The 19,297-nt window shown below is 43.3% G+C and overlaps 1 protein-coding gene across 4 annotated transcripts in view; it reads right to left on the reverse strand.

The window, feature by feature from the left end:
* Positions 1-19,297, reverse strand: part of NAAA (N-acylethanolamine acid amidase) — a 32,380-nt gene that overhangs the window by 7,373 nt on the left and 5,710 nt on the right. Inside the window, exons 4-11 of one of the 4 annotated variants that reach the window (XM_078068778.1) lie at positions 15,980-16,070; positions 12,231-12,307; positions 8,138-8,310; positions 7,936-7,998; positions 6,892-6,958; positions 6,506-6,534; positions 2,620-2,697; positions 1,303-1,977 (exon numbers count right to left, since the gene is read on the reverse strand). In XM_078068778.1, the coding sequence (XP_077924904.1) occupies positions 2,622-2,697; positions 6,506-6,534; positions 6,892-6,958; positions 7,936-7,998; positions 8,138-8,310; positions 12,231-12,307; positions 15,980-16,070 (576 nt within the window). In that variant the 3' untranslated portion in view covers positions 1,303-1,977; positions 2,620-2,621. Of the gene's footprint in view, positions 1-1,302; positions 1,978-2,619; positions 3,493-5,423; positions 6,044-6,505; positions 6,535-6,891; positions 6,959-7,935; positions 7,999-8,137; positions 8,311-12,230; positions 12,308-15,979; positions 16,071-19,297 lie in introns of those variants that run through there. The other 3 variants (XM_078068779.1, XM_078068781.1, XM_078068780.1) reach the window with 3 other exon arrangements.

Raw genomic sequence — 19,297 nt, forward strand, 5'->3', positions numbered from 1 at the left:
TCTCTACCCCTCTGGCTCATGCTCTCTAAAATAAATAAATAAATCTTTTTAAAAATAATAAATAAATAAATAAAATATTATCCTTGATATTAAAAACTCAAGAGATTCACTAAAGAAATATTTCTGATTTTACAGAAAAAAATAAAGACATGACTTGGAATATGTCATTGAGAGAGATATCCACCTCCCCTTCCCCCCCCCCAAATCCCAAGGGCCGAGACAGAGGTTAGAAGGTGTGATAACACACACACTTGGGAGTTCAGCCGAGAAGACGCAAGAGAATGGAGGACAGCAAGAGAAGAGTAACTGAGCACTTTTTCCAAACTTGAATAAAAGAAATAAATTTGAAGTTTGGAGAGCATAACAAAGCCCCAGCAGGCTAAATAACAAGAAATCTACATCTAGACACATCGTAGTGAAACCACACGGCACAAGGAACACAGGTCTTAAAAGCAACCAGAGATTTAGATTACTTAAATCACTTTCCTGCTGAAAAGTTCTCAATGCCTTCGTGTTGCCTGGTTAAAATTAGGTTATTCCCCAAATTTCCATCCAAAGATCATAGTCTGTAGTCTAGAAAACAAGAATGGAAGTGACTAATGAGTAGAAATTTCTAGTCTCCATCACAGTTTAACATGTCTGGCAAGAGTAAACTACTCTTGATGTTTGATTTTATTTTTTTTATTTTAAAGATTTTATTTATTGATTTGTCAGGGAGAGAAAGAGAGAGAGAGGGAGCAAGAATAAGCAGGGGGAGGGGCAGTAGGAGGGAGAAGCAGACTCCCTGCTGAGCAGGGATCCTGATGCTGGGACTTGATCCCAGGACCCTGAGATCATGACCTGAGCTGAAGGCAGACGCTTAACCGACTGAGCCACCCAGGCGCCCCTTGATGTTTGATTTTAAAAAGGACATTGGATGATGGAAATGTAACAGTGTAGATCCAACACTGTCCAAGAAGAAACGGGAATATTCTGGGCCACCAGTGAGGGGTAGGGTATGGTGAGGCAGGGGTGACTGGTGCCTGGCTCACACTCCCCTCCACGCATCCCATTTTCCTTTGTTCTTGCTGGTACACCAAACAAGAATATCCCATCGATTCACTGTTCGTGCATTTTAGCCTTTTCTCACTTCATCCTCAGAGAAGTTTCTTTCCTGTACATGTGAAAAACAAAATCAAATTCTACAACGCAGCTGTGCCCTCCTTTGCATCCTGACATTTAAACATCACGAGAGCTGCTTGCTTGGGATAGCTGCTCAGAACCACACAACTTCGGGGATAAGAATGGAGGGACAACAGGAAATGTATTAGGAAAAATGTTTATTCTCCTTGCCAACATCTCTTTCAACATTTTATTAACTAATGAAAAATGACAATCAGAAATAATTTGGTTTCATATTGCTTTCAAAGAGCTATAAGAAAGTAGCTATTTAGAAAAAGGAGGCCCATCAGTTTTTATAAAGAAACATTAGACACATTATACGTGGGATGAGAATCCCATCCCACGGAAACACATGATCGAAGCTCAGACTAACAAACACTCAAACAGGCTCTATTCAAACTACAGCTCTCCATTTCTTTTAGAAGAATCTTTTTTTCTCAGACTCTTCCAGAAGCACTTCATAATAAACAAAGAGGTCTGGCCAGCTTGTTTCTTCATAAGCTGAGGTCTGACAACATTGCTACATGTTGTGGGGAGAAGGGGCTTGACCTCTGAGACCAATTATCTTTGAGTTGTTCAAGTCAGTACAGACAGCTGAGAGAGGGTCAAGGCAAGCGACGAAGAGAAGCAAATGCAAGACGCCTATCACCCACTTCAGCAATACAAGCTGCTAAGTGATCCTCCTGCCCCCACTTCACAAGACTGAAAAGCTTAATGAGGAAGGAACCTGTATTGTTCCTGAAATAATACAATCCTTTCTTTTTGTTTTGTTTTTTAAAGTACAGCTCTTCAAGAATTTCATTTTTAAGACATCATCTGTAAGGGAAGAAAAATAAATGTACTTAATTCAAACACCAATTTTTAACACTGCCATGATAAGCAAATGACCAAAACATCAGGCCAGGCTGACAGGTTCCAGAAGACCCCGGCAACAGGGAAAACTGCCTAGGTTTGGTTTCAGGCACAGCAAAAAGGACGCCTGCTTTTTCCTCATGTTCTACCTCACACCGATGGGCTCACCAATGCCTGAAATAAATTCTGCCGCTGTCTTCTGCCTTCATTATCTGTTTTCTCAGGTTGCCAAGGTGCTGGGCCTGCCTCACTATTATTCTGGCGACAAGCAAGTCTTCCCAGTTATTTCCCCCTCTGGGTCAGTGAAGTTAACACCCTGCCCTGAGAACGGGTCTGAGTAAGGGACGAAGGGCACTGGGCAGAGAAGATTAGCTCTCATACCAGCAAATTCAAGATAAATACCTAACAGTGACATTAACCTGACCCACACGACAACCGTTTGCCAGATGTCTGTCAGAAGATATTCTATATGTATAGATGTTAAAGATGTTACCACCCTCTGTGGGAAACACCAGCACACACCCACCAATGTCCCCAAATGAACAAATGACAACAAACGAGCAGAACTTTCATAGCATGGTTGAGTCCACTCTTCTGCGTACTTACTTTCAACCCAGGTTTCTGATCCTAGTCATGTACTTCTCTGGGTTGGCAGCAGTCATTACTGTAGTATAAATGGTGTAGCTGAAAACAGTGAGAGGAATTTTTATATGCACATCATTGCCTCTAATATTCCAAAGAGGAAAAACAAAATACCAACCTAACCCTTGGGACCTAGGAAAATAATACAAATAGAAGCCCATATATGTCAAAATGTTTAAACTTTGTAATTCAAGTGATCACACGGCGTCCTTCCTTTCTATTTTGACAACACTATGGAAGGCCATGTTCAAATGCAAAACTTCTCGGACCCCTCAGAGTTTCACACTGCGGCAATGAGGGAGAGGCATCCGTTGGCCTCACCCCTTGCTCTGCCCTATACCACAAGCAGCACGTGTGTGGACACCTCAGCCTTTGCATCTGGGCTTCAAGCACGACTCCAGGAAAAAGCCATGCCTTGGCCACCCACCAGGCATGGGCTGTCCATAGTGGCTACACTCTGCCATCAGGAGAACACCACCCAGGATAGTGGATCACACAGGCCCCGGAAATAGCTTGGAGCTCTTCAGGCTAGGTACTTGGGCCAGACTCACTAAGCAAATGCTCCTGGCCCAACGGATTCCTTATATCAAGGGAGGGTTAGAGGAAGGCCAGAGAGGAGCCTCTAAAGCTGGGGGATAAAGTCAGGGGGCCCATTTACCCAGATCTAAGGATGAAAAGCACAATGTAATTTCTTCAACATACTGCATAGCAAGAGACCAGAACAACATGAGTACATGCACATGCATGCACACACACATTAGGACCCCTTACCCTCACTCCCTTCATCTAATTCTTGTCCAGGACACCAGCTGGGATGCATGCTCAAGGCATCTGGAGCTGGGTTGTTCAGGATTAGGAAGAATTAGTGGCCCAAATTGTACACCTGGCTGAAGACAGCTATAAGTGCATGCAGAGCTCGTCCGAGGGTAATGGAGATTCCCTGAATAAGGACTTCAGCTATTTATTTACTTTGGTCATAATTCTATTCTCCATCGCTATTTTAATATTTTCTCTGCTTACAGCCCCATCAGAGGATGGAGTTCTATCGCAGGTTAGTGTAATTTTGTAGCACAGCACAAGGGGGCAGCATTGAGCTGTTTCTGTGGAGATTTCTTTCTGAACTTTCTCACAGTGAACAACCTTGGTTGCCAGGAATCATTACAAGGAAAGGCCCTGAGAGTCAGGGATCTATGTTAATTCTGGCTCAGCGGTGAATACCCTTTAAATGCAGTTCCTCGGGGCACCTAGGTGGCTCAATCTGTTGAGCGGTTGAGCGTCGGTTTCTTGCTTCAGATTCTTGGCTTCAGCTCAGGTCAAGATCCCAGGGTCCTAGGATCCAGCCCAGCTCAGCAGGGGAGGCTGCTTCCCCTCTGTCTCTCTCCCTCTGCAACACCCCCCCCCACCACCACCACTCGTGCACTCTCCCTCTCTCTAAATATAAATAAATAAATCTTAAAAAAATAAATGCAGTTCCTTTTGGGTTTTCAATTACACAACAGAGAAAAATATTACTTGGTTAACTACAATTTCTAACAATTCTATTTCAACAAAACATTTCATACGCCATTTAAACATGCATAGCCTTTAACTCAGTAACCCTACTTCTGGGAATTCAGCCAGGGAAATTAATCCAAAAGTAGGGGGGGTTGGGGGGGCATTACAAATATGTTTATTTCAGAGTTTTAATAGAGGAAAAACTAACAACTGGAGAATGCTTAACTCAACTATACAATATATTCAATTGGCTATGGTGTACCTATTTAAAATTATAAGGGCTGTTGACAGCATGGGCAATGCTTTTAAAAAATATATCAACTCTTGGGGTGCCTGGGTGGCTTAGTCAGTTAAGCATCAGTCTTTGGCTCAGGTCCTTATCTCAGGGTCCTGGACTCCAGCCCTGAGGGGGCTCCTGCTCAGCAGGGAGTCTGCTTCTCCCTCTCCCTCTGCCCCTCCCCTCTGCTCGTGCTTTCTCTCTCTTAAATAAATAAAATCTTTAAAAATATATAACAACTATTTTATTTTAATACTAATTTTTAAAAAGATATAATCATTTACATAATTATTTAAAAAACTATAAGAACACACAAAAAAAGAACATCCCTATTTTTTTTTTTTTTAAAGATTTTATTTATTTATTTGACAGAGAGAGAGAGAGCACAAGTAGGCAGAGAGAGAGGGAGAAGCAGACTCTCCACTGAGCAGGGAGCCTGACGCGGGGCTCGATCCCAGGACCCTGGGATCATGACCTGAGCCGAAGGCAGCCGCTTAACTGACTGAGCCACCCAGGCGCCCCAAGAACATCCCTATTTTTAAAATGAATGTTAGAAGGGCAAAATTGTGCCCAACTGGAAAGGATACAGTCATTTGTGTTGTGTGGTGGAAACGGCTCCTACAGGCTGGTGAGAGCCAACTGTTAGCCATGCAGGAATCAATCGTAAGCTTGAAATAGGCCAGCTGGGAGTCTTTAAGCATGGAAGTCAATAAATGCTACAACTGAAGGGGGGCTGTCTTTGTTTTTTGGGTTCCCCTCATCCTGCACACCCACCCCCCACCCAAAGAGCTAGTTTACCAGCATAACATTGGGTATCATTTGTTACCCAAACAGCTCATTTGTTAAAGTGGCAAAGTACTGACTAATTTGTTTTTCTGTATTGGCTGTTAGAATATTGCTTACAGAATAAATTTTTTAGTGTTACTCTTTTTATCAGGCCATACTTACAGAAAAAAACTTTCAAAGGGACAATTTGAAGATATGTTCCTATCACCAGTTTTGAAAATATCTTAATAGCTAAGGAATCTTAAAGTACCTGTATACAGAAGCTATTCCAGAGGCCATAGGAAAACTATTTTGTGTTTGTGTAAAAGAGGATCATTTCACAGAAAAAGAAAAATTAGTTGGGTATTTGAAACTAAAAATCGCTTTACAGGTTTTGTCTGTATTAGGCTATTTCCTGAAAAGGACCATTTTGATGTTCTTGCCTTGGAGAAAGCAGATACAAGAACATGAGAAGGTAGGAAATGCTGGGTTTGGGAATTTACTGAAGTAAAAGGAGATAAAACTGCTTTGACTTGCAGATGCTTCCTCTTTCATTTCATTAAATTAAGCCCCACCGCACTAAGCAAAGGAAGGTGTCTGTGCCCCTAAGGAGCTAATCCTAGGTGCCAGGCAATGAAGCACCACCTTGAGGGGACAATGAAGGGCAGGCTGCTGGTCTTGACAGGGGGACCTTCAGAGTTTCCGGGGCAAGTCCTGTGGCTGCCTCTCAGGTTTAATTAAGAGCTTCCTGTGACAGGAGTAGCTACCGCCCAGGGGTTCACATCAGAGGATGATGTGGGCTGCAGTCCCGAGAAGCCGCTGCTCACACAATGCTCCTATCAAGGGTACAGGCTAAAAAAGAAACAACAGCTTCGATGCTGAATTATCTGTAGACGGAGCATGGTGGTAGCAGAACGTTAAAAGGAAGCCAGTGGTGTCTAAAGTTTAGTTCTAACAGAGTGAGATTAAGGCGCTCATAACCAGGGCAGGTGGACCCAATACCAGACTGATTTAGGATGAACACATCACTGCCCTCCTTCTTCTGGATCACTCTATCCTCCTTACCTTTGTTTTTCTTCATGGACTTCTCACCTGACTTATGATATATTTGTTTATGTGCTCCTCCCCGCCTCCTCCCTATGCCCCACCAGCAGAATGCTGGCCCCATGAGAGCAGAGACTCGGTTTGGTTCACACAGCACCCAGAAAGCCTGACCTATAGGGGCCCCCAGAACCCTGCTGAGCCAAAGAGTATGGGAGTGAGTCCCCCGTTCTGGGGTGATGTATGAACAGATGCGTTTAACATGTCACTTACTTGTTACACACCGGAAACACAGACAAAACCTGCAAAGGAAAAAATCATATTACAAAGACTATTAAAAGGTAGAAGAAATATGTAGAATATCTATAGGAAGAATAAAACTACCTAACACTCTAGCCTGTCTTGGGGGGACAGAGCTACAGACTTTTGAATCCTTTCTCCTTTTAAACAATGAACATATACTGAAACAAGTTGACAAAATGTCATCGGACTTTTTAGAAAGGTTTTCAGCTGGGTGAAACTCTGACTCCAACACTGTCTTCTACCACATTTGCCTGAGTTCAGAGATTTCGGAGGAGATTTTTTTTTTTTTTAATCACGATTAACAAAGACAGCAAACATCCTGGGTAAGAGCTGGACATCACGGCACGGTAAGTTACCTGGAAGAGCGTCTCCAGGCTGAGGTTTGCCTGGCCCGTGGCATTAAGGGCTTTGATGGCAGGCGTTCTGGAAGGAGAAGGGTCAAAGATTACTTGGCACTTCAGGAAATGCCATCAGCTCTCGTACTGGGAGCCTCCGTACAAGGCCCAGCTGCCTTATCTCCCTTTCACCAAAGCAGATTCCGGCCCCCAAACATGCTTCTTGCCCAGTCTCAGACCACCATGGTAAAATTAATTCAACAGTCAAGCCCACAGGCACCATCTGCTCCAGGAAGCTGGGTGGGTGAAAATGTATTGCTATGAAATTAAGTATTTGCCACCAAACACGTGGGGCAGTAAAGCCAGGAGGAAATACCTAACAACCTGCTGTTTGGGGATGCATGGACTTCTAAAATGTTCAAAATTAGAAGGGCCAGGGGCGCCTGGGTGGCTCAGTCGGTTAAGCATCTGCCTTCGGCTCAGGTCATGATCCCAAGGTCCTGGGATCGAGCCCCACATCGGGCTCCCTGCTCAGCGGGGAGCCTGCTCTCCCTCTGCTGCTCCCCCTGCTTGTGCTCTCTCTGTCTCTGTCAAATAAATAGATAAAATCTTAAAAAAAAAAAAAAAATTAGAAGGGCCAAAGAAAGCCCCTAACTGGTTTATTTATTTATTTATTTAAGAGAAATGTTTTCCTTCCCAAAAAGTCTTACATAGAAAACCATGATTCTTGTTCTACCCTTTATTTTTACAGTTGAGTAAACAGAGGCTCAAGGGGCCACGCAGTGAGTCATGAGCAGAGCTAGTGGTGGAATATAGGGCTCCTGACCCTGAGGCCAGGGCCAGCCTTACCCTCTAACACCCAACGAACTGCCAAGAGCCCTCCCCCCACACACTCCACTACACACTACACTCTCCCATCCCGGCCAAGACATTGGTGAGGGGGCCCAGGTACGTCTTCTGGAAGGGGGTAGCGCCTCTAGTCCTCTCTGGTTCTCTCTCATTAAAAGGGCACATCCTCCTGACCCCAAGAACACGCTGCAAACTGAACGGGGTATAGAGGCTGACCTTCGGTCATCTTTCTTAGGTGCTGGCTTCCAGTGGTCGTAATTTGTCTCCACCCGGAACCACCTACAACAGAGCACATCGTCTGGTCTTACCCAAGGTCATATGGCACATAGCTAAAGAAGAAAAATATATAAAAACCTCTAGTTTCACCAGTTGAAAAACACTATTGATACAAAATGACCAGAATCTTAATTCTACTCACGCTCCATTTAAAGGATCTAGAGGCCAAATGTCTGCTGGGCCATTTCTGTTCCTCGTGATGACCACTCCCTCCCGGGGGGACGTACCACCGACAATATAATAAACGTCAGCAATTAGGGGAGTCTTGGCCAGTTTATACACAGCTGCTTCAAAGTTTTCCGACTCACTCAGGGTCTGAACAAAAAGACAAACCTGCGTTAGCATCATCACCCACAGCAGTTATCCATACCAACTGATGGACAAATGGGCCAAAGCACATTCTCCTGACAGATTAAGCCATGGCTACCATCTCAAACTGCTCTGACCTCATCCTCCTGTCATCAGAGCTCCCGAGGTGGAAGAAACCTCAGTGGGGAGCCGACAGCAGCCGGACTTTTCTCATAAAAGGAAAGAACTGTTGACAAGTTCTAGGCCTGGCTCACCAACCATGGGCCACGTGCTTTCTAGGCAGGTCACCTTCACAAAGGACTCCCCATGTTTCCTCATTCATTTGTTCTTTCAACAGGTCCTTCCTGAAGACCTACTCCATGTTAGGCACTGTGCTGGTGTGGAGACCTGTTCACTCCAAATTTCCAAGAATGACACGGAAGTCAATGGGCAGTGGTGACACAATGTATGGAGTGTCACCATGGAGAAGCAGTTGCTATAAAAGCCATAGCAGGGGACCCACCCTCACCCAGGGCATCAAGGAAGCATCCCGGGGAGGTATCACACAAGCTGAGGCCAAAGGGACAAAGGGAAGTCAGGCTGGTGAAAGTGGTGGTTGTGGGGTTGGGCGTGGGGCTGGGGAAGACAATTCTGGCTCAATGGAATAGTTCAGCAAAGGCTTGGAGGTGGAAGACAGCATACTACATCAGAGCAGTGAGCAGGGTGTTCGGATACCCCCGGGGGCTCATGAAGACTTCCAAAGGTCTGTGGCATGGACAGTTAAGGGGATCGCTTTCCGTATCTTCAGCTTCCATAGGTGCTCCTTGCTCAAGCTGATCTGCTCAAGAACGTCCTGGGGAAGAGCATGCCCTTCCCACCTGCATCTTCAAAATCACTCTTGGAAAGTACGTTTTCTGCTCACCCATCCTGAATACTGCCGAGGCACAGTGTCAGGGGTGGGGATAAAGTCAAACAAAAGAACAATTCAAAATATTAGCGCCTGCAAAGGTGCCATCATTCAGCGCATACACCGTCAAACCGGGGCGGGGCTTTGTGGGCCTTCCTCTCCTGTATACATCTTACTGTTAGGGGGTGAGGTATTTAGGGTTGAACTGGTTGGTTCTGAACTCAGCAAAATTATAAAGGGAGGCAATAGGAGTCATGGAACACTGTTTTATGTCACCTACACCATCCTGCAACAACTATCAAATAATTCGTTGCCTCTAACAGAATCCTATGAGAAAAAAGCCAAAGAACATCAGTAAGAAATACTGAAGGTGGTGATGACTTGCTTCATTCAGGTGGCAGAGTCAGGGTGGGACATGCACCTTATCTCTCTGGCTCAGGAAGTGATGGAAATGGGTGGTGACTGCTCGTGGGTACGGGATTTCTTTTTAGGGGAATGAAAAGGTTCTAAAATTGATTGTAGATATGGTTGCACAACTCTGACTATACTAAAACCAGGGAGTTATATAATTTAAATAGATGAATGGTATGGCATGTGAATTGTATGGCATTATACCTCAATTAAATATACAGCTACCTTATGACCCAGCAATTCCACTCTTAAGCACTTACTCAACTGAAATGGACATACATGTTGACTAAAAGCCTTGTACAAGGATTTCTATAGCAGGCTTATTCCTAATGGCCCAAGACTGGAAACAACCCAATGTCTATCAATAGGAAAATTGTGGCATATTCATACAACTGAATATTCTTCAGTAATAAAAATGAATGAGCAAGTGATACAAACAACATGGATGAATTAGAAAAGCACTGGGCGGAGTGAAAGAGAGAGTCTGTACTCTAGGATTTCATTTATACATATTCTAGAAAGGCAAACTTGTCTGTGGTGACAGAGGTCAAAGAGTGGTTTCAGTGGAGGAGGGTGTCAGAGGAGGTGAGGAATTGTCGGGAAGGGAACAGGAGGGAAATTTCCAGGGACTTGGAAATGTTCTGTATCTTGTTTTGTTGGTGCTTACATGGGTGGATAAATGAGTGTGTACAACTGCCAAGACACATTGAACTAAACCCTTAAGATCTGTGCATGTCACTGTATGTAAATTTTATCTAAAACATTTAAAAATCATTTTGCTGTTAGAGTCCACCAGATAGATCTAAATTCTAGTTTCATTTTTAAATGGCAACATTCAAAATACACTTTCATCTTATGAAAAGTTTTAGGGGCACCTGGCTGGCCCAGTTGGTAGAGCATGGGACACTTGATCTCATGGTTGTAAGTTCGAGCCCCATGTTGGGGTAGGGATTACTTAAAAATAAAATCTTAAAAAAAAAAAAAGTTTTAGAGGTCATCTTAAAAAGATATGAAGTATATGGGGCACCTGGGTGGCTCAGTCAGTTAAGCGGCTGCCTTCAGCTCAGGTTATGATCCCAGAGTCCTGGGATCAAGCCCCACATCGGGCACCCTGCTCAGCAGAGAGCCTGCTTCTCCCTCTCCCTCTGCAGCTCCCCCTGCTTATGCTTGCTTGCTCTCTCTCTGTCAAATAAATAAATAAAATCTTTAAAAAAAAATGTTTAAAAAAATAAAAGATATGAAGGATACACAGTTTGTCAACATCTTTAGGAAGTACCCAGGTTAGAGGTTGAGGAGAACTCCAAGTCCAGAGGGACTAAGATCATTTAGAGCTAGTCGAAGAAGGGCCAAAAAGGTTAAAGCTGGGCAGGGCCAAATCCTGCACCAAATGTGGTCAAATTACAAATTAGAATTTATATGAGGCCTGGAACTCTGCTGTCTATCTAATAGGTCATGTAAAGTAAACTTTCTTTTTGTTGTGTGCAGAACTACTTTCTAATGCCTTTGTTTTGCTAATTCTGATATTTGCAAATGGAGATTCTAAAAGGAGGGTACATTTTTATCTGCAGAAAAAGCATACTGTTATCTCTTATCTCAATCAGTTATCAAGAGTAGGCTATAGGCTAAAACTGTAGCCTGTAACAAAGATTCTCTCCTTAACCAATCTTTGGCTAGGCTCCTCTGAGCCCTCTCCTTGATAAGGCCTTAACCTTGGCCTATAAGGACATGAACAAACATAACAGAGTTTCTAACAGCTCAAGGCTACATCCCTAAGGTGACCCTAGCCCTTCTTCTAGTGCCTGCCTGAGAAAATAAGGCTGCCCAAAGAATTTACTGTTTGTTCCAGCCAGTGCTTAAAGATAGGGCCCCTGTCTTCCAGTCTCTGCAGGAGGGTAGAAGGCTACCTTGGATGAGCACCAGTTAGCAACCCCAGATACGTTTGACGTGGACAACCCCTCTTTTACACTTTCTGTAATTTTTCACGTCTCCCTCTCTACAGAGACATCCCTCTCTATTCCCTCATACTCCCTTTAAAACACCTGGTCACCTCTGTACAAATCAAAGTTGAGTTCAGTTCACCTGGACATTCTTCCCTACTACAATAGTACACTACTGATTGATCTGTCCCTACCACTGATTTCTTTTTATTGAGGTATGACTGACATGTAACATTATATTAGTTTCAGGTGTACAATGCAAGGGTTCAATATTTGCATATATTGCAAAATGATCACCACAATAAGTCTAGTTAACATTCGTCACCATCCACAGTTACAAAAAAATTCTTTTCTTGTATGAGAACTTTTAAGATCTACTCTTAACAACTTTCACTTATGCCATATAGTATTATTAACTATAATCACCATGCTGTACATGACATGCCCATGACTTATTTTATAACTAGAAATTTATAATTTATAACTACTCCTTTAACTAGTGTCCAGCTCTGTTTATCTTTGATACTTATTATCACAAAGGCTGATATGCATTTTGCAAACCCTTAGATGCCTATCCTTTTTAGGAGCTTCTTACGTGAAAGATAACATTGTTAAGTAACACAGAGCATTACAACATGAACCCACAGAAGATGAAGTTAGGGTGTGCGGGGCTCAATAGTAAGAGTACTCACAGTGCGGATAAGCCAGCTGATTGGATAGTGTCTCTGGAAAAGGGCAGCGATCACATTCTCCCACCACCAGCCTTTGTCTGCCGAGTTGAGGAAGAAACAATAAGAATAAATACGAATTGTTGCCCCAGTTCCACATTTTAAAATTCCTTATATCTTATTTCTTTCCCATAGTACAAGCTGATGGGAGAGAAAAGTTGGTGGATGAAGAGTGATTTTACTGGCATCCAGTTTTCAAAGATAAAGCTCAAATTTCATGGCACCCATAGAAAAATGTGATTTATATATATATATATATACAAATTTCTAGGGATTTGGAAATATTCTGTGTGTGTATACATGAATTTTCTGTATACATATTTTACATATACATAATCTTTTGTGCCTAGAAGCAATGATAATTATGTGAAAGGAAATAATTTGATTAATCATCCCAGGCAAAGCAGAAGTATGTAGCTATCAACAGAAGTGGCTCAATAAGGATTAGGAAGACTACAGAGAATATACCTTTCAGAACTTTAAGTTTGATTTGGGCTCACATTTTTTAAAAAAAATACAAATTTACAGTCATTCTCCAAAATTTTTTTTTTTTAACATCTTAAAAAAATCTTTGTTGGGGATTTATTTCCAAAGAAACAGTTTCATTCAAGACATAAGCACTGAGCATCTACTATGTGCCATACTGTGATCTGGTCCAGTCCCTTGGAATTTAACAGCAAACAGAAGTAATTAGGGTGCCATGAAGCACACAAAATTTTGGTAACTGTAATAAAGAAAATAAGACAGAATAATGTAATCGTGAGTAATGAGGGAGGGTTCTTTTTGAGAGGAATGTTCAGGGTAGCCTCAATGAGTTGTAGACATTTGAGCTAAGACGGGCAGAACATTCCAGACAGAAGGCGTGGTGTCAGGGCCCTAAGGCAGGGACAAGCTTGGCAGGTGGCAGAAAAAGAAAGATGCTGGTGCCCGTGGAACGAGGGAGAAGGAGACAGGCATAAAATGGTGTGCAGCAGGTGAGCACACGGAATTCTGAGGTCAGTCAGGACTCTGGAGTTGTTAGGAATGGAATGGAAATTCAGTGCAGGTTTTAAACAGGGGACCAACCTGGGCAGGCCGGCTGCTGGGAAGAGAAAGAATTAGAGGAGGGTGAGAAGCCGTGATGCCAGATGAGACGCTACCCCAGCAGCACAGGTATGACGGCAGCTAGCCGAGCGGTGCAGGTGGACAGGATGGTCAGGGACAGCCCGGTTTGCGTGGTGGAGCTAAGACCCAGGGAATGACTGGTCAAAAAATTCTCCCGGTACAATCAGTGCAGCGCAAAGAAGTGCCGTATCCTGAGACACGGAAAAACCAGGAGAGGAACAGGTTTGGGGCGGGGCAGAGTGAGGGCAAGAAGAGGGGAAAAGAAAAAAGCAAGAGCTCTGCATAAGCATGCCAAGGGTGAGGCCGCTAGCAGCCATCAACGTGGAGAGGCCGAGAAGGTGGCTGGGTATTCCAATCTGGGGCTCGGAGGTCAGGCCCAGAGATGGGACCATGACAAGTAAGTGCTCCATGGCCCCTACTCTGTGCCAGGCACCGCTCTGGGAGCGTCACATCCATGAAGCAGTTCATCCTCATCCCCTGCTTTCCAGGTGAGGAGACTGAAGCACAGGGTCAACACCGCGGTGGCGGTTGCCGAGCAAGCAGGTGACAGCCCCACACAGACACCGGGCAGGCTGGCTCTCGAGTCTGAGATCTTACCTGCCGGGTGGTTTGTTAAGCCTCCCCAAACTCTACACCATTTATTGGTCCCCCTGATAGCCCTACCTTTTCCGGGGGGGGGGGTGTCAGAGGCCCTGTTGGCATTCTCCATAATGTCCAGAAAGTTAACTGAATATCTTATCTCTATTAGCAGACACATCTTACCTTATTGTTCAGGCATTTTAACTCCATCTTAGCAGACTAAAATAGAGCTAGTTTTCATTAAAATAAGGATAAAATAAGTATTAAAAAGGCAGTTTGACAGTATTCAGTTAAATGTGCATGTCATAGAAGAACTCAGTTATTTTTAAACTGCAAATACCTTAGGTTCTACTAATCAGTTGTTAAACAGTTTGAGTCACAAAATGATGGAAACAAAACCCACCCTTTAAATATACACTTGTTTACAGACATTCTGTGTAAAACCTTAGTAACTGTCATCTGTGGTCTGAGTACCATTGGTTGAGAATCAGTCTCACAATGGGGCACCTGGGGGGCTCAGTCGGTTAGGCAGCCGACTTGATTTCGGCTCAGCTCATGATCTCAGAGTCTTGAGATCAAGCCCCGCGTCCAGCTCCTCACTCAATGTGGAGTTTGCTTGAGGATTCTCTCTCTTCCTCTGCCCCTGTCCCCTGCTCTTTCTCTCTCTAAAATAAATAAAGAAATCTTAAAAAAAAAAAAGAGAGAAAATCAGTCTTGCTCATAGCTGACTTTTGAGAAAATGCTGAAGAAACCCATTAGGATAAAGAACTGACTACTGGACGCTGATAACATACTCAGCCAGCAGCCTCCTGTTAAAGCCTTATGTAAAAAGGTAAGAACAGACCTAACCAAAGGAAACAGCAACGTGAAGTCGATCGGGTTCGTCCAATGACCAACACTAAACTTTAAGTCTTTCTTCTTAGCTCAGCTGCAAGTTCCTGAGGACAGAGACAAGCGTTTGTGGACCTCTGGGTTTCCCACGCTCTGTGGAACTGACTGATGTCCCTGAGACCTGGGGAATGGCAGCGGGGTCGTATAACCAACAGAGCAACTGGGCCAGGACCTGGGAGACCAGTCTGAGAACCACCTTTCCACTTCACCTCCCAGCCTCAGCTTCCTCCTCTGCATCATGAGTGGGGTCGATCTATCAGCCCTGCCTGTCTGACAGGACCGTCGAGAAGGTCTACTGAGAAAACTGACCAGAAAGTGCCCAGGAAGCTGTGGAGTGCTTTATAGCTGTTGCCTGTAGGAAGCCATCACACAGCCTATACGTGACTGCAAGAGCTTCCTAACAGTCTTCTGCTTCCATGGTGACCCCCACACGATCCAATTTCTAGGTAGCCGCCACAGTGATTCCCTTCCTGGCCTAAAACCCTCCTAGGGCTTCCATCACACTTAAAATCCAAACTCCTCAGTCTTCCTCTCCACCTCTAATGCCAGTCTCCCATGCTATAACCACACTACCATCTTTTGTTTCTAGAATCTGCCAGGATTGTTTCGTTTCTAGAATTCCCCCAGCTTCTGCAGACCTGGCTCCGGGATTACGGAACCCGCAGTAACCGCCCCACCCCCTCCTGCGTTCTCTATCACATCTTCTTGTTTTGCTTTCTCTCTCTCTCTTTTTTAAAATATTTATTTATTTATTTGAGAGAGAGAGAGAGCACAAGCAGGAGGGGCAGAGGGAGAGGGAGAGGGAATCCGAAGCAGACTCCACACTGAGTGCGGAGCCCATTGCAGGGCTTGATCTCAGTTCCCAGAGATCATGAGCTGAGCTGAAACTGAGAGTCAGACGCTTCACCGACTGCAGCACCCAGGCGCCCCGTTTCACGTTCTCTGTAGCACTCATCACTACCTGAAATCATCTTCATTGCTTATATGCACACTGCCCATCGCCCCCGACTAGGCTGGAAGTCCTTGCTAGTAGTGTAGTCGGGATTCATCTATATGTTCAGTTGGGGGAGCAAATGAAGTACCTGGATAGAACTGACCAGGAATATGGCTAAAAATGCTCAGGAATGTGTTTTGATTACCTCGTTCATCGCCAGAAACTGTAAACTTGTATGGACTCTGACCAGTCCATAATCCTACATAGCCAATAAACGTGGTTCCTGTGAATGCAACCTGAAATCAAGAGATAGGTATCATTTTGCCATTCCCACCAAACATATATTGAAATCCTCTGTTTTGTGCCCCTCATGGATTTTTTTTTCTTATAAGTTCCAACATAATAAAAACTCTTAAATAGCTTTCTGGAAGGTTTAACCTGGGGGTTCCATGGATAGAAATCAGTGGGTCTATGATCTTGCATGGGAAAAAAGGTACATCTTTATTTTCACTCATTTCTAACTGAAATTTCACTCCTTTAGTAATGGATGCACGTAACAAATCCTGTGCTCACAGCAGGGCCTATGATTCTGCCACCACAGACACGGCAGATATTTCCACATATATAACGCTATCATACCTACCTTGACATGGTATAATTACATATCCTGAAACACCACTCATAATTATCATTATGTGAGTTATTAGATGCACAGCTAAAATTTACTATTTAATGTGTTGAGAAAAAGTGTTAACATTGAAATGGCTATACTCCAACATAACTGGTTTTCTTTGTAATCCATAGATTTTATTTTGTGTATTATAAAACATTCTGAGAAGGGATCATAGGCTTCACCAAAGGGGATCATGCCCTAAAAAGATTGAGAAACTCCATCCTAGAAATAGCAAATGGGCTCCGATTAAAAACTTGTGTTGACTTGATCATAAGTCATGCATCTTATAAGCTCTGTGAGGTAAGAGGAAATAAGTGAGATTGTTTGCCAGTCATAATCATATTTAAATTTTAAATATTAAAAAACTATTTTACATGTATCTCTCATGTAATCCTCATGGCTATCCCATGAGTTATAGGGATCACTTCCACTTTAAATTAAGGTAACAAGCTCCAATGGTTGCAAGATACCACTATAGGACTATGAGGAGAAAAATCACACTCTAGCAGTTACTGCAGATACCAGATTTCATTTCTTTAAAGAGATACTTAGAATGTGCCTGTTCAATAAAGGCTAACCAATATTTTTTATTTTGAGAAGCAAATAGGCCTGGGTTAATATTTTTCCTTAGAAAGCTGAATTTTAGGGGCACCTGGGTGGCTCAGTCAGTTAAGCATCTGCCTTTGGCTCAGGTTGTGATCTCCGGGTCCTGGGATTGAGCCCCACGTTGGGCTCCCTGCTTTGTGGAGAGCCTGCTTCTCCCTCTCCCTCTGCGTCTCCCCCTGCTTGTGCACTGCGCACCCACTCTCTCTCTCTGCCCCCCCAGGCTGTCCCAAATAAATAAATAAATAATCTTAAAAAAAAAAAAGGCTGAGAAATAAGTCAATCAGAGAAAGACAATTATATGATCTCACTTATATAAGGAATTTGAGAAACAAGACAGAGGATCATAGGGGAGGGGGGGAAAAATGAAACAAGACGAAACTAGAGAGGGAGACAAACAATAAGAGACAATCTCAGAAAACAAACTGAGGGTGACTGGAATGGTGGGGGGTGGGAGGGATGGGGTGGCTGGGTGATAGACATTGGGGAGGGTATGTGCTACGGTGAGCACTGTGAATTGTGTAAGACTGATGAATCACAGACCTGTACCCCTGAAACAAATAATACATTATATGTTAATAAAAAATACATAAATAAAAGCCATTTATAGAAGACCTAAAAAAAAAAAAAGCTGAATCTAAAGTCTGTAATCTTTTTCTTCATTTATTTCTACCTCATCTGGTTGTAAAAATAATTTAAGGTAGCTAAATTACAAAGAAAAAATGCAGTGGCCTTAGTTTTTTAATGACCTTTTCCCAGCTCACTGAGGGCTTTCTTTTCTTTTTTTTTTTAATAAAGATTTTATTTATTTATTTGACAGAGAGATACAGCGAGAGAGGGAACACAAGCAGGAGGAGTGGGAGAGGGAGAAGCAGGCTTCCCACTGAGCAGGGAGCCCGATGTGGGGCTCGATCCCAGGGATCGTGACCTGAGCCGAAGGCAGACGCTTAGCGACTGAGCCACCCAGGTCCCCCTCATTGAGGGCTGTCTGTGAATTCTCCCCACTTCCATTCACGGCAGTAAAATGGGCATAATTCTCCCTCGCTGCTAAAGCCTTTACAAAATGTAACTATATGAAGAAAAAAAATAATCATACTGTCACTTCATTCATATGACACACTGACGCTCATATTAGGGTCACTCTTGAAGGGCAGAGCAAATTAAAGTTTGAAAGTAAAAATCACGTTGTAGTTTCCAAGATATGATAACACATAATTATAAATGATTCTGGGGTATAATTTGCAAACTCTTTTATCTTGTGGCTCTGAAAAACTGTCTTTATTTCTAAATGCCCGTGCTTTCCATTGTTTCTGCCAAGTCAGTTAACATAAACAGACCCTTAGCTGTAGCAAGAAACTCTAAAACACGGTCTGAGTTTGGGGGGGAAGAAAGCCATTGGGCTTTGGTCCTGCCTCTGCCACTTCTCCCCAGTGTGAGCTGGGGAAACGTCCTCTGTGTAAGGCCTCCCCTTCTCACATGGAAAATAAGGATGAAAATGTTGATTTGTGCTGCTCAAAGGGCTGTGGTGAGGATCTAATGAAGAATGGTATGCGAAAATTATGAACAATATTCAAGAATAAGAGATTAATTATTTTGTACATAACCTGTTCTTAATTTAGCAAAACAATTTCTTGGCCATGAGCCCTTAGCATAAAGACAATACTCAAGTGTACACCGTTAGATTTGGTAATAATAACTTGAGCACTAAGAGTCAAGCCATACCAGCAGACTATTTCTCATGGGCGCTCCAGGACACACAGGAACAAAAGAAGCATCAACATTTGGGGTGAGGTCTAGGGGTGCCTGGGTGTCTCAGCTAGTTAAGCATCTGCCTTCGGCTCACGTCATGATCTCCAGGTCCTGGGATCGAGTCCTGCATCGGGCTTCCTGCTCAGCATGGAGTCTGCTTCTCTCTCTCTCTCTCTCCCCCTCTGTCCCTCCCCATTGTTTGTTCTCTCTCTCAAATAAATACAATCTTTTTTTTTTTTAAAAAAAGGATGAGTTCTAGAGAGAACCGTTGAAATAATTTATTTTTACTGCATTTATTCCTTTGTCTACTTAGAAGAATTTCTGCTTATTGTAGGTAATGGAGAAAAGCATAAAGTAGTCAATTAAAGTAATTATTGTCCCATCATCCAGTAATAACTGCTAACATTTTAGCAGATTTCCTTTAGGAATTTAGTATACATGTATATTCTGTCATTGTTACCACTTAAAACCATTTTTGAAGTAGTTCTTCAGCTATAA

This window comes from Halichoerus grypus, chromosome 3 (assembly GCF_964656455.1).
Source record: "Halichoerus grypus chromosome 3, mHalGry1.hap1.1, whole genome shotgun sequence".
In the NCBI taxonomy this organism is placed as follows: Eukaryota; Metazoa; Chordata; class Mammalia; order Carnivora; family Phocidae; genus Halichoerus; species Halichoerus grypus.